Source organism: Amblyomma americanum, chromosome 3 (genome assembly GCF_052857255.1).
Source record: "Amblyomma americanum isolate KBUSLIRL-KWMA chromosome 3, ASM5285725v1, whole genome shotgun sequence".
In the NCBI taxonomy this organism is placed as follows: domain Eukaryota; kingdom Metazoa; phylum Arthropoda; class Arachnida; order Ixodida; family Ixodidae; genus Amblyomma; species Amblyomma americanum.
Window position 1 is genome coordinate 66220905 of NC_135499.1, and position 14310 is coordinate 66235214.

Below are 14310 nucleotides of genomic sequence, written 5' to 3' on the forward strand. Positions count from 1 at the left end.
TCCAACCGAAGAAGAGTCAGAAGGAGGAGGACACATGTAGGCTAGTACAGGCCCCCGTGGTCAGTAGGATATCATACAGCGTCCCGTACCAAAAATAGCTCGAGCAAGAAAAGGAACAATTATGCGCTATTCCTAGGAAAGCATGCAAATGCGCTCTCGGACTGGTGGTAAACACTTGGACGGAAAAATTCCTTAAAGCGGGCATAAACAACACAGTACAAGAACATATCGAGGCCCACCTTCTCTCGCAGAAAACCAGACTCATGCTCTACCGAACGGGCATAAATACGCTGCGTTTACGGGGCTTAAAGAATGCTTTGAGCGAAATAAACAGCCCAGCGAGTGTACCGATTGAAATCAGGTGGATCATTGAGGTCAGCCCGATTCCGAGGAACATGCATGCATACATACACAAGGCGAGAAGAAAGGCAAGATCGGAAGCCCACGAAAGAAGCTTCGCCGGGAAAAAAAAGACGTATTATACGTTGACGCAACCACATACAGAGAACGATACGGGTCGGTAGCCAGCGTGCTGGATCACCAGCTCAGGGAAATCAACTGCGCTACTATGAAAACCAAACTCCTCGACGCTGAGCAAGCAGCAATCGCACCCGCCATCCCCCACCAAGGCAAGGAGCCCCATGCACACATAATTACAGACTCGTAAGAGGCATGCAGAAGGTACAGCAGTGGACGCATATCCACTGCAGCCATCCGCATACTCAAGGCGAGAACAATAACCTTGACGAGATGCTTCATCACGTGGACACCAGGCCATGAGGCTGTCAAAGGGAACCAACGTGCGGGCGCCAACGCCCGAGCATACGCCCACCGGGAGGCGCACACCGAAGGGGAACTGGACGCAGTCACTGGACGGTATGCAGCCATCTTGAAACACCAATGAGTTCTCAGGAGAACCTACCCCCACCACACAAAAGCGTTAGTAGAGAGTAGTAGGTTGCCTGGAGAGAACTGCAGACTAATAGATGCCCCAATCTCAGATTACTAAGCAAAACCTATCCTTCAACATATGACAGCAAATGCCGCAATGCGGGAAACACTCAACGCTTTATCACGCTACATGGGCCTGTCAGAAAACGCAGGCAGCGCCACTAAGCAACGCACCAACACCGGAGCAGTGGGAGGCTGCGCTGTCGTGCTCGAAGCCTGAAGAACAGCTCAAGCTGATCGACAGGGCTCGCAAGACAGCAAAGGACCCTAGTGCCCCAGACTGAGAGACCCACCTACACCGCGAGAATCCTCATTGAAAATAAAGTTTTGCATTCATTCATTCAGAGTAAAATACTATACGAAGAAGGCATGAGGAATGTGGACGCTAACAAGTGGACAGGTAAGACATAAATACTTGCACAGAAAGAACGTTGACTCACAATGGCGGAAAAGAACTTGGAAACTACCAGCAAATCTGCAGGACTCAAGGACAGAGAAGTAAAGACCTTTAAACGGAGGTAAAGAAACGTATAAGGTATAAACTGGATTAGTTCAGTGGGAAAGAAGCAGAGTGTAGAACTATAACGAAAATGGAAAAGGCAGATCAGGAAGGAATCGTTGTATGACAAATCAAGAGGCAGTGCCCTCCTCTTTGAAGCTAGATCAGGGTGTATTAGAAAAATAGTCGTGAATAAATAGTAGCTTGAGCTCGCCTTTGTAAAATTGGTGCAAACAAATTCTGCTAAGTCCCTGTTCCGTAAACAATTGCGCTGAAAGGAAAATCGACCTTATGGGTTTTAACCGATAAAAACCGTTGCAAGCAAAAGTAGTTGCGCTCCATTGCACGACATGAATTCCTTATCTCCAGACATTCACAAGTCTCTTGACCCTCTTTTTTAGCTTGACTAAGCACATGAAGCTGCACTCATCCAAGGACGAATACATGGCTTCAGGGGCCTCGTTGCAAAGCCTCCGCAAAGCCTCCTTGCTTGTCTGCAGCAAGGAGGGGCCGATCATTTTTGTTAAAGTAGGTCACAGTCTTCCCCAGGCACAGTCTCTTGCTAGCCGCAACGATTCAATTTTCAACGATACAGCACGTCAACGCCTTCGAAAGCACAACGTTCCCTCTGAGCGCCAGGAGCGAGACTGTACACTTGCCGGACTAAGGCAAAAAGTTCAGTAGACCATTGCTTTTGCTCACCTACAAGCTTGGGATCACAATCTAGAACGTTGTGGACGGCTTTCAACCGTAACAACACCAAAGAGGTGAACGTGGTTGGTGTACGAGGGAGGTTTCTTGGGAACGAATGAACGAAGACGTGGGAGGGTAACAAGGCACGGGTTCAAAGTTGTCCTGTTTAAGATCAGGGATCATTGGGGGATAACCCTCTCGAGCCGCCATTCCGCTTCGATGCTTGCAGCTGCAAACATAGGTGGTACTTGAATAGACCCGTCATCTGTGCAGTTCATCCCGTACAAGCTTGCAAGACCGGATAGGAGGGGGGGGGGGGAAATCTTCCGAAGGAAGCCAGGATATCTGGTGGGATAACCTTGCTGCGGATGCAAAAGCTGAGCATTGAAACCCTGTGCGAATCTGCTGCGAAGAGTGCAACCAGGCTTTGCAGGTCATGCAAGGCGAAGCAAGGATTGGTGGATTACTAGAAGTGAAACTGAATGACACATTTCGAGCTATTTCGTTGCTCATCCGTGATGGTAAACCGCGCAAAATCTCAGAGAGGACACAGGTGGGGAAGACGAGAGACAGGCGCTGACTAACAACTGAAGTTTATTGTCCTGACACCTAGGTAAATGTACAAAAAGCCGCAAAAGCAAAGTGCTGAATCGTTGGAAGTCGGCCGGAAAGAGACTGCCTCTGGGGAAGGCTGTGACATACCTGAAGGAAAATGAACTTTCTCTCCTTTCTGTCGACAAGGAAGGAGGCTTTGCGGTTTTACCGAAAGGCGACTACGTAGTCAAGGCTCTTGAAGCCATCGGCTGGTCCTTTGATGATTGTAGCAACATGTTCTTAATCAAGGCAAAGAACAGAACCAAGAGACTATGTAAATGTCTGAATCTAAGGAATTTATCTAGTACAATAGACCGCAACAAGTACTTGTGCTTAGAAATATTTTTGTCCTTTGAAACCCATAAGGTCGTTCTTCCTTTTCGTGTCATCCTTTACGAAACACGGACTTGGTAGAAATGTTTTGAGTCGCTTTTACAAAAGCAACTCGAGGTACAAGCTACTGCATGACGACCCAGTTTTGGTAAAGGAAGGCTGCGACTGGTTATTGTTTTCAAAGAGAACTTCGAAAAGGTGTTAGTAGGTTTTTATTAATTTAAGTTATTTATACTATGCCTTATCTCATGAACACTTGATAAGTTGCATCAAGGAGTGCATAGACAAGCACGGAGCTGTTAATGTCCAGAAAGCGAGTAGCATTTAAACGGCCGGCTTCTTCGAAGTACTGTCCGCTTATTTAAGATCGACTTTCGCGAAGTGCAACAGTTCTCGTTTCATTCAGAAAAATGATTTTATTATAGGTTCGTCCATTGCACCGGTCCTCAGTGATCTTAGCTAACCTATGCAAGACAGGCCGTTACAGAGATCCTTTCAATATACGTAGCTAAATGAAGATCTTTCGTTTTGTCAATAATTATCTTTTTGACATCAGAATGTGATATCAGGCTCTCCCGATTTAAGCTTCCAATGTTCTTCGTAACTTTTCCATCAATCTGAGTCGTTTATTGTCACCTAAAAACTGCCAACTAATTGATTCGCACGTGTTTTAGAATTGGGACTATATTTTATCTCCAGTCATGGGTGCTAGGCCTTCAAGCTTCAGAGCAAAAAACCTCTTCTACCGCTCGATTAACCACACTCTAAGTTGATTAAGCGCACCATAATTAATTTTTGCTTTAACAATGCTGTCATAAAATGATGCTACCACAAGCTGGAAGGCAGGTTTTTAAAAGAGGCGCGCCGAGTAGTGCCGGCAGTATACCTGCCTCCGCTCTTACCCTAAGTGACGGAAGCGTTGTACAAAAGGACACGCAAAAGAGACAAGGGTGAGAAGATCGCTGTGATTCCCTAAGCACGCGGCGATTTCACGCAACTTAACAAAGATAGGAAGAAGAGTTGCAATTGATATTTATTCTGCGGCTCCGGATCGCTTGCCAAGTCTGTTCAGGCGCGTAAATCATTTGGGTAGAAGAAACATTGGTTGCACCAGAAGCGGCCGCAAGCGGTTCGCATCTTCTGATGAGCTTGAGTCCTCTGTCGTGTCGCAATACATACGTAAGCAAAGCCGGCAGGTGCTTTAATAAAAGTATTCTTAGAACAAAACTGCAATGGGACCGAGCGGATTTATGGCAGTCTTGGTGTTCACTGCCGCGATTGTAAACGCATTCCTGGGGTCAATAGCAGAAGCCTGTTGCGCTGGTGTGGTGACATAACCACGAGAGAGACCACTGAAGCCGCAAAAATCGCGATCCTGCAAGACTCTTGTCTCAGTGCACCTTCTATAGCATTTCCGGATAAGGATCGACTTGCATTTCCTATCGAAAGCTGGGTGATTCTTATTTTCCTGCTTATTTCCTGTTCACGATGTCAGGCAATTGGGGTCTGTTCTTGTTAATTTTGATGCTTTCTGTATATTTACCAAGGCTTGAGAACATTAAACTTCAGTTTTAAATCAGCACCTGTGCTTGTCTTCCGTTTTTGTGTCCTGTGTGCAGTTTTCCGCTGTTTTCTGTCATCGATGAATAGCACTGGCGAGATCGTGTCTACCTGCCTGATGGGCTTCCTTTTTCGGATTTTATTACTTTCTTTATTGAGGACTGTGGTTGTTTTGCTGAAGAGGACTGTTCAGTTTATTTTACACATTTACAGCGCTCAACCTCAGTACGTGAAGGCATATGAGAAAAAACGAGGAGTAAGTACGCTCTACAGAGGCCATCTGGCTTGTTAAAAAGAGCTCGCTCGATATCCTCAAGCCCCTAGCCAGATAAATGCAGTTCATTGGGGACTGTACAATCAACGGGTAACACACGGAGTCTTGCGGAGCCGGCCACAGATGGAGGAGGGACGTGTGCCCTTTCGCAGCTTTTCAGTTAGCGATGGCGCCCCCTTCACGCAGCATTTCTAGCGCGACGGTGATTCCCAAGCAGGTAAGCAGACTCCTTTTAAACCAACCATTGACTAAGGTGAACCACATTTCTAGCAAGGACACAACCTCAGAACAAGTTGTCTTCTGTCAGCAGCTACCATGGTGTCCCTATGTCCCTTCTGTGTTTTTTCATAAATCATGGTTCCCACCAATTGCCGCCGCCGTTCTCGGAAAAGAGGGGCGCCGTTGTCTTCCGCTGACGCCGTGCAGCGCTTTTGTGCGCTCCAAGCAGTTGCTTCTTAGCGATGTGGGATCGTAACCACCTTTCCTTCAATTAAGAGAAGGAACCCTTTCTTTTGTCGCCGCCGTGCTACCTCCGTTAGCTCAGGTAAGAGAAAATGCGAACATTCATTCAGGCTTGAAATCCGTCCCCGATCATACCACCCTCCATTGCGACCGGAACAGCCGCCCGCACGTAGCTATGCGTTCAGGCAAAGGATGCCCGGAAAGCTATATCGCCGCGTCTGCAAACGCCTTTAAAAGCACACAGGCAACAAAGGGAGAAGCAAACAGCGTGGACATGCCTCCCTGTCTCTTGCAGGACATTGTGCCTTAACATGAACCTATTTCTTTAGGAAGTATCAATGTCCTCAATCGCTTAGCGCGAGTTTAAACCCTTAATTGTACTTTAAGATTTCGGAAATGCTGTCTTCTAACAGTTCCTTTTCTATTCAGAAAGTGGGCGAACGATCGTAAACCTTCAAGGTTTGCAAGGCCAGGCAGCGTGTTGCTACAGGAGGGGACACTTCTTACTTTCGTTAGTAGATTCAATATTTCGTCTTTAACCTCCTGCACCCCCCTTTACACCGCCTCTATTCTCGCGCCAAATCCGCTTGGCCCACAAGGTTTTCTGGTTAGCCTCACCGCCTTTTGTTTTCTATAATTCATTCTCTTTCTACATTTCTTCATACCTACTAGACTTACCTGATTACACGGCAAACATTGCGGAAGGTATCTCCCATTGCCTGGCGCTTCTGGAGCGGCATTTTGGTTAGGTCGGCGAACACTGACTTGGAACCTGCGGAGATGCCAGAATTTTGGAGAGAAGACTAGGTGTTCTTTTTTCGCCCCTGGTTTCCACTCCCTACCCATTTCGTCTTGTTTGGATTATTCGACAGGTGCGCACATTATGATGGACGGTAGAAAGTTCAGTTCATCATCCTTCTCTGCCTGAGAGATCGGTGCCTGAAGAAACCGTGGAAGAGCGAAATCCAGAAGAAAGCTACGACTCGTGCTACACTACACATTTTGCGTTGTTAGGCAACGCCCTTTGCGTGTAATGCGTTCTGCATTCTTTACAAGCTGTTACTTGCATTTCCTACCATAGCCTATGCAGGACTCAGAGCCGTCACTGTAGGACACTAGTTGTTTTGCTCTTTTAGGCAACGCCCTTTTTTGTTATGCATTATGTATCATTTACAAGCTGTTACATTAATTTGCCCACCATAGCCAAAGCAGGACTCAGATCCGTTACTACAGTACAGTATTATTTCGCTTTTTAAGCAACGCGCTTTGTCTGTAATGCATTCCAGATCCTTTAAAAGCTGTTATATGAATTTGCCCACCGTAGCCTATGCAGGACTAAGAGTCATCGCTACGGGACACTACTTGTTTTGCTTTTTTCGGCAACGCCCTTCGTTCGTAATCCGTTCCAGATTCCTTACAAGCTGTTACATGAGTTTTCCCACCATAGCTTATGGAGGACAAAGAGCCGTCACTACAGGACACTACTTATTTTGCTTTCTTAGGCAACGCTCTTTGTCTGTTATGGGCTCTGGATCATTTAAGAACTTACAATAACCTGGCCACAATAGCCTATGCAGCACTCAGAGCATTCCATACAGGACACTACTTGTTTTGCTTTTTAGGCAAAGCCCTTTGTCTGTTATCTATTATGAATCGTTTAGAAGCTCTCACATGAGTTTGCCCACCATAGCCTATGCAGGACTCAGAGCCGTCACTACAGGACACTACTGGTTTTGATTTTTAGGCAGCGTCATTTGTCTCTTATGTGTTCTGGATCGTTTACGAGCTGTTGCATGAATTTGGTCACCATAGCCTATGCACGACTCAGATACGCCACTACAGGACACTATTTGGTTTGCTTTTTTAGGCAACGCCCTTTGTCTGTATTGATTTCTAGATCATTTACAAGCTAATACACGCATTTTCCCCCCATAGCCTATGCAGGACTCCGAGTCGTCACAACAAGACACTACTTGTTTTGATTTTTTGGAAACTTCATTTGTCTGTTATGTGCTCTGGATCGTTTACAAGTTGTTGCATGAATTTCGCCACCATAGCCTATGCACGACTCAGCTCCGCCACTACAAGACACTATTTGGTTTGCTTTTGTAGGCAACGCCCTTTGTCTCTAATGTATTCTAGATCATTTACAAGCTGGTACACGCATTTTCCCACCGTAGCTCATGCAGGACAAAGAGCCGCCACTACACGACACTCCTTATTTTGCTTTTAGGCGCAATTCTTTGTCTGTTATGCGGTATGGATCTTTTGCAACCTGTTACATGAATTTCCCCACCATAGCCTATGCAGTACTCACATTCATCACTACAGGACACTACTTGTTTTGCTTTTTTAGGCAACGCCCTTTGTCTGTTATGCATTCTTGAACATTTACAAGCTGTTACGTAAATTTGCCCACCATAGCCTATGCAGGACTAAGCCGTCACTACAGGACACTACTTGCATTTTAAGGCAAAGCCTTTTGTCTCTAATGCGTTCTATATCATTTACAAGCTGTTAAATGAATTTTACCCACGATAGCCTATGAAGGACTAAGAGCCGTCACTACAGTATAGTACTTATTTTGCTTTTTAAGCAAAGCACTTTCTCTGTAATGCATTCTAGATCCTTTACAAGCTGTTAGATGAATTTGCCCACCATAACTTATGAAGGACTAAGAGCCGTCGCTACGGGACACTACTTGTTTTATTTTTCAGCAACGCCCTTTGTCTGCTGTGCGTCCTGGATCGTTTACAAGCTGTCACAATAATTTGCCCACCATACTCTATGCAGGACTCAGAGCCGTCACTACAGGACACTACTTGCTTTGCATTTTTTAGGCGGCGCCCTTTATCTGTACTACGTTCTAGATCCTTTACAAAGTTTTACATGAATTTTCCAACAAAAGCCTATAGAGGACTTAGAGCCGTCACTACAGGACACTGCTTATTTTGCTTTTTTAGGCAACGCCCTTTGCCTGTAACGTATTCTAGATCCTTTACAAGCTGCTAAATGCGTTTGCCCACCTTAGCCTATGCAAGACAAAGAGCCGCCACAACGGGACACTACTTATTTTGATTTGTTAGGCAACGCCCTTTGTCTATTATGCGTTCCAGACCCTTTACAAGCTGTTACATTGACGCCAGCTCTCGTGCAGACGAACGCTCCTATCAAGAAGAAGAAGCGCTCGTCCAGAGCTACGCCGCGGCTGAGTCGACTCTCGGCCGTATAACTCTACCGTGACTCTCGGCTGTTTAACGCCAACGTGACATCTGGTGGAGGTGCTGGGTGCGCCTTTAATGTACCGTACGCGCCCTTCAAGCCGCAGTTCAAGCCCCGGAGAAACACCTGAGGTAGACACGCCAGTCCACCAGGGCAGTCGCCGATTGCAAGGCCTACCTCCCGAATTTGGACCACTTCCTGCTTCTAATCCACCACGAAGGGCTCCCACAATGAATATTCCAGCTACAGTTCCTCCGGTCCTGCTCCACCACCAGCGAGAGCCACCGCATTTCCACGGCCAACCCCACGAGGACGCCAAAGACTGACTGGACCAGTACGACCGGGTGGCCATCTACAATGGCTGGGGAGATGACTGCAAGATGCGTCTTGTTTATTTCGCCCTCGAAGACTACGCGAGGACCTGGTTTATCAACAATGAATCTGGTCTTTGAACGTGGGATACCTCCAAAACCCGAGTTCCTCAAAGTTTTCAAGGATAGCACGTGTTACGCAAGGAGAAGGCTGACCTGCTTTTGCGGACCCGACATCAACTCCGCAACGAGAGTGTGATGGTGTACGTCGAAGAAATGAAGCGACTCTTCCGACGTGCGGACCCAAGCATGTCGGAGGAGAGGAAAGTCAGCTTCCTGATGAAAGGGGTTAAGGAGCAGCTGTTCGCCGGCCTGGTTCAAAGTCGTTCAGTGGCTGTAACTGACTTCGTAAAAGACGCGAGCTCCATCGAAAAGTCTCTTGACATGAGGGCCCTACAGTACGACCACACAACGGCGTTGATGCACACGGCCACTGTGGAGGGAGCCACGATGAAGACAGCAGAATCTCTACATGAGATTATTCGATCCATCGTGCGAGAAGAACTGGCGAAGCTCTATCCGGCTAAGGTGCGGCCTCAGGTTGCCACGCTTGCTGATGTTGTTCGCGAGGAAGTGCAACAGGCTTTAAGTACGAGAACACCACTACCTCTCCCAGACCCGGTACAGACGCAGCATCCTGATCTCAGCTAAGCCGCCGTCACACGTCATTTCATCCCGTCCCAGCCGAACCCACGTTATGACGCACCTGCCTCCGCCGCTGCACGGAGTACACCTCTCCAGCCCAATTCTCAACAGCGTCTAGGACGACGCAGAACGGATATCAGGAGAGCGCCAGAAATTCACCCGCTTTGCTACCATTAGGGTGAGGCTGGACATGTTTGGCGCCGCTGCCCATACAGGGAGATGGGCCTTCGAGGATTCCCCATCGGCTGTCCCCGTCCGACGTGTGGAGAACGACCGCAGGAGATCGCGGACTACATCTCGCATGTAGACTCAGCATAGCGCCGCTTCTCTCGATCACCATCTCCGCGTCGCTACAGTTCCCCATGACGAGACCAGCTTTGGAGTCCCCGTAGAAGAAACTAGATGCAGCAGCCTCTGGAGGTGCTGCTGCTCAACGGCAAAATGTGCAAGATCCTCCATCGCCGCAAGACAGTTAACACACAAAGCCGAATTCCCTAGCCATACCGACGACTCATCAGCCAAAGTGCCTCAAAACAAGCCGATGTCCTCACGTACCGCTCCGCGACCACGACGCCTTTTCTCGATGCTGGACTCCTTCGACGCACTGCAGCCGAAACCGACTGCCTCGACATCCCCAAAGTAAGACGCTAGCAACAGCCGACTTACAGATTTCGGTCGGCGGCGCCAATGTAACCGCGCTGGTGGATACTGGCGCTGATTATTCTGTGCTCAGTGGAAAATTTGCTGCGGCACTGAAAAAGGTCACAACCGCTTGGGATGGCCCACAGATTTTCGGACAACCCACGGCCAGAGATTGGGACGGCCAAAGTCTTTTTAGGCAAAGTCTTCTGGCGGTTATATGCTCTGGATCGTTTACAAGCTATTACATGAATTTGGCCACCATAGCCTATGCAAGACTAAGATCCGCCACTACAGGACACTTTATTTTGCATTTTTAGGCTATGCCCTTTGTCTGTAATGCATTCTGGATCCTTTACAAGCTGTTACATGAATTTTCTCACCACTGCCTATGCAGGACACTGGCGCCCGCCGTAAGGCTGCTCCTCTGCCCCCTCTCTCGAAATATCCTTAGCTTCATGCCCCGTTTCAAGGCACATTGTTGGGTTTCAGAGATAATACAGAAATAAATTAGTCGAGAAACATACTTAGTGAATATGCTTGTATATCTATGAAAAGTAACTCGTAAATTCTTTTGAAGCATCAGTGAATGAATGAATAAGTAAATCGATCAATCAATCGGTCAATGTAGTGGATGAATGAAAAAATACAGTGATCTAGAGTTTAAGGAACGCACAATTAGCCTACAACTGAAAACTGTAATCCTGTTCTTACCATTTAGTTATTTATTCATTCATTTAATGAATACTGCAGACCTTCAGCTTAGCTAGGTCCAAGCAGGGAGGGCTAAAATATATAACGTACAATACAAGAGCTATAAGTCAGAGGTAAAAAGCATGCACGAGAAATAAAATTGAAGAATATCACTGTACACCAACTAAAATAAATCATGAAGTGACTTCAGAAATTCACCACCGCTGGCAGAGCTTCCTAGTTGGTAGCCACCCTCGCAAAAAAATGGAAACTTACTAGCGGTACTTTTCGTGATGTTTGGCGCTAAGCTATGATCGTTGTGTTTTCCACGAAATCTCTTCGATGGACTTTAATATAGACAAGAAAGACTTAATGTCTTTTTTTCGTTGGTCTTTATGACGACTTATGTCGAATATAAAACCCTGCAGTGCATTTGTATTTCATGACTCGGGGTAATAAGTTATTATATGCGATATGTTTATTTATCACAGTTTGTGGGGATCGGCTTCTTCAGTGAACCGAGTGCGCGGCTGCTGCCCTGCTTTTTACTTATAAGTGACCCCGAGTAGTATCCTAAAGCCGGAAGCGGGCGGTCGCGCTTTTTCCTCCCCATCGAGGAAGCTCTTCCGGAAACCGCTGTCAGTCACCCTGCTTTCCTGTTTCGACCTCGCGTCCCCAATGGGAACTCCGAACGGCGTTGATTCGACGAGATGTTGCGGGCGGGTAGTGGACGGGGAGTCCGCTGCTGATCTGGGCAGCAGCCCAGTACCATCCCAGATCCTTGGCCGTTGCTAGCCGACGAAGAAAGCGGGTGGTGAAACACCCGCACCTTGAAAGTATGCATGGTCGAGTCTAGACGCGAACGAACTCCTGTCGCCTGCCTGTGAAGTGTTAACGTGCCATAGTCGGGAAGGCTAAATTTCGTTGGCTCTGAGTCACCGAAGGACATTTCTAGTGGCGGGGCGCGATGGGCCATCGACGTGCGAACTGTGTCTTCAAGACGTACTCCAAGCATTCCCATCCTCCTTCGTGTTGTGCGATTTAACCATTTGGTTGACAGTGCAGCCAGCGATCTCCTTTAGTTACTCCGTCAAGCGTGTAAGTTTTTGCTTTGCGTGCGCGGCTGCGTGGGCCAGCTTCGTACTAGATAGTTTTGGAAGTACTCGGATTAGTGCAATGTCTTTGAATGCAGCTTACTTTATATTAAACATTTGTGCTCCTATTCAACTGTTCCATTCTTCCTTCGGAGTGAAAGCACAGGCTTGCGGTGAACGCCGGATGTGCTTCAGCTTTCCCGGACCCGAAGCCACGTCTTTTGGCGAACGAACCTGAAACCCATCATTGATACCCCACTATATATGTTAGTACATCCTGCATGTTATTATATATATTTGTGCATTATTGTAGGCTGTATGCCTTTCAGCAATACATTTCACGATTTGTAGCAGTGTCATAAGGGGTTGGCAGGCCATTCTTAAGCGTTTACGAACCTTGTGTCCTCTCTCTACTGTTTGGCATAGACAATCGTTCAAACCTAAATACGGATTTCAACGAAATTATGGAATGAGTGAAACACTTTGGGCGGGCGGTCCCCGTTACTTGTGGCGCCAGAAGGACTAAGTACGCACCCGTTCCTCCGCCGGGAACCAGGAGACGCGCCGTAGAGAAGTCGATGAGGCAGAGATGGACGCCGGCTGTGTCCACGAAGAGCGCACGGCCGTCCATCCAGAAGGGCGCCATCTGCTCGTGCGCTTCCTTGACGAGGACGTGCGCAGTGGTCAATGCGCGGTGCTCGAACTCCAGGGCCGCCTCGCCCACCGCGAGCGTCAGCGCCACCTGCTGCACCGCCGAGCGCAGCTGGAGAGCGCTCGCAAACTGCGATTCGCCAGAGTGCGAAGAAGGCATACTTTGAGCGAACAGAAAGGATCGTTTATTAAACGTAATACTGCTGCTGTTAAGTAACTTACTGCTGCTACATCTTTGCGAATGACAAATATCGAAGGAGAACGTTATTAACTTTAGAGAAAATAAAATTACGACCATAGACGTTTTCAGGTGTTGTTAAGATTGGCACCAGCGGGTCTCATCATTAGCAACGGAGACAGCAACTGTCAACTGCTGGAAGCCAACGCTAAGCTTCTGCGGGATGGTCCCGAGCCACGCGACAAGGTCCCGAGCCACGCGACCCGAGTATCCCTAAGAGCGTCGCCCGGGGGGATTCCGGGTGGAGAGGAGAGGCCGCCGCAGTAAACGAGCGGCAGCTAATCCCCAATGGTAACGACTAAGTTGGGGGAACTAATGCGGCCTCGGTCCCGGTAGTGGACGATCAGCGTGGGAATACGGCGGCGGACTGGCGGTCGTCGTCCGATACTTTCGCCGGCTTCGCTAATTGCACAACCACTTTGACTTCAAGTAGGAGACCTGGTGCTTCGGCCATGTACGTCGGATTCTTCGAATGAAGAAACAGGTGTCAGCAACGCGTGGGAACTTTCGGCTGGCTAGAGATCATCCCCTCCGCAATCGGCCTGGACCCGACGGCATCCTCCTCTTTCCCTTGCTCAACATGTGACGGGGCGTGTCCCTATGTGTGGTGGTGCATGTTTGTGCGCCAGATTGCAAGATTGAGGCCTCTCCCAGCTGGCAATGGCGTCCTCTACCTGAGGAATCTAGGGACGGAGAACTCTATAAAACTTGTCAGCGAGTGCAGTGATCATCCTCTTTTGGAATACTTCTTCTGCATCCTCCATTATGATCCTGCCTTAAGATCCTCACTTCGGAGAGAAACTCACTTTTGAAATCTGATTCTGTAAAAATGTAACTAAATCCACTCGTAACCTTCCTCCCATCTCCCAACTCCTTTAATTCGTCGGCAGTCCTGTCATGCTGCTGGTGGCCGTAGAAGCGGGCGTCGTCCTGACCAAAGTTTCGTCAGAGTGCGACTCCGAGCCCCACCATCCAACACGGTATATCCAGTGCGGACAACAAAATTCTATTTTGTGCGAAGCATGAGTATCCCCGGATGCTCTGGCTTTTTGAAAACACACATAAACGCTCAATACACAGTAAGATATAAATTAGGAGCTCTGACGCAGTGGGATTCTAGATTCTTGAAAATTGTCTTCCGGTTCCTCATTAAGAGGAAACAATTACGTCGATATAGAAATATTTGGCAACACCGTCGTCAGTGTTCTCATCTCACGCATAAGCTTAAAAATGTTGGAATCGTTATGAACAACCATTTTCAGAGCGCTGAGCTAAACGTCAACTTCATCGTCTTTTCTCGCACTGAGCAGAAATTGGAAGAGAAATTAGCTCGCTTCAGCACCCCAGCTTCCACATGCCGCATTCCAATGCTATTATGATTATGCTCCTCG

At 47.8% G+C, this 14310-nt stretch overlaps 1 protein-coding gene across 1 annotated transcript in view; it reads right to left on the reverse strand.

Annotated features, from left to right (window-relative positions):
• Nucleotides 1-14310, reverse strand: part of LOC144123791 (uncharacterized) — a 37468-nt gene that overhangs the window by 18836 nt on the left and 4322 nt on the right. Inside the window, exons 3-4 of the mRNA XM_077656542.1 lie at nt 12565-12811; nt 6045-6138 (exon numbers count right to left, since the gene is read on the reverse strand). Of these exons, the coding sequence (XP_077512668.1) occupies nt 6045-6138; nt 12565-12811 (341 nt within the window). The remainder of the gene's footprint in view (nt 1-6044; nt 6139-12564; nt 12812-14310) is intronic.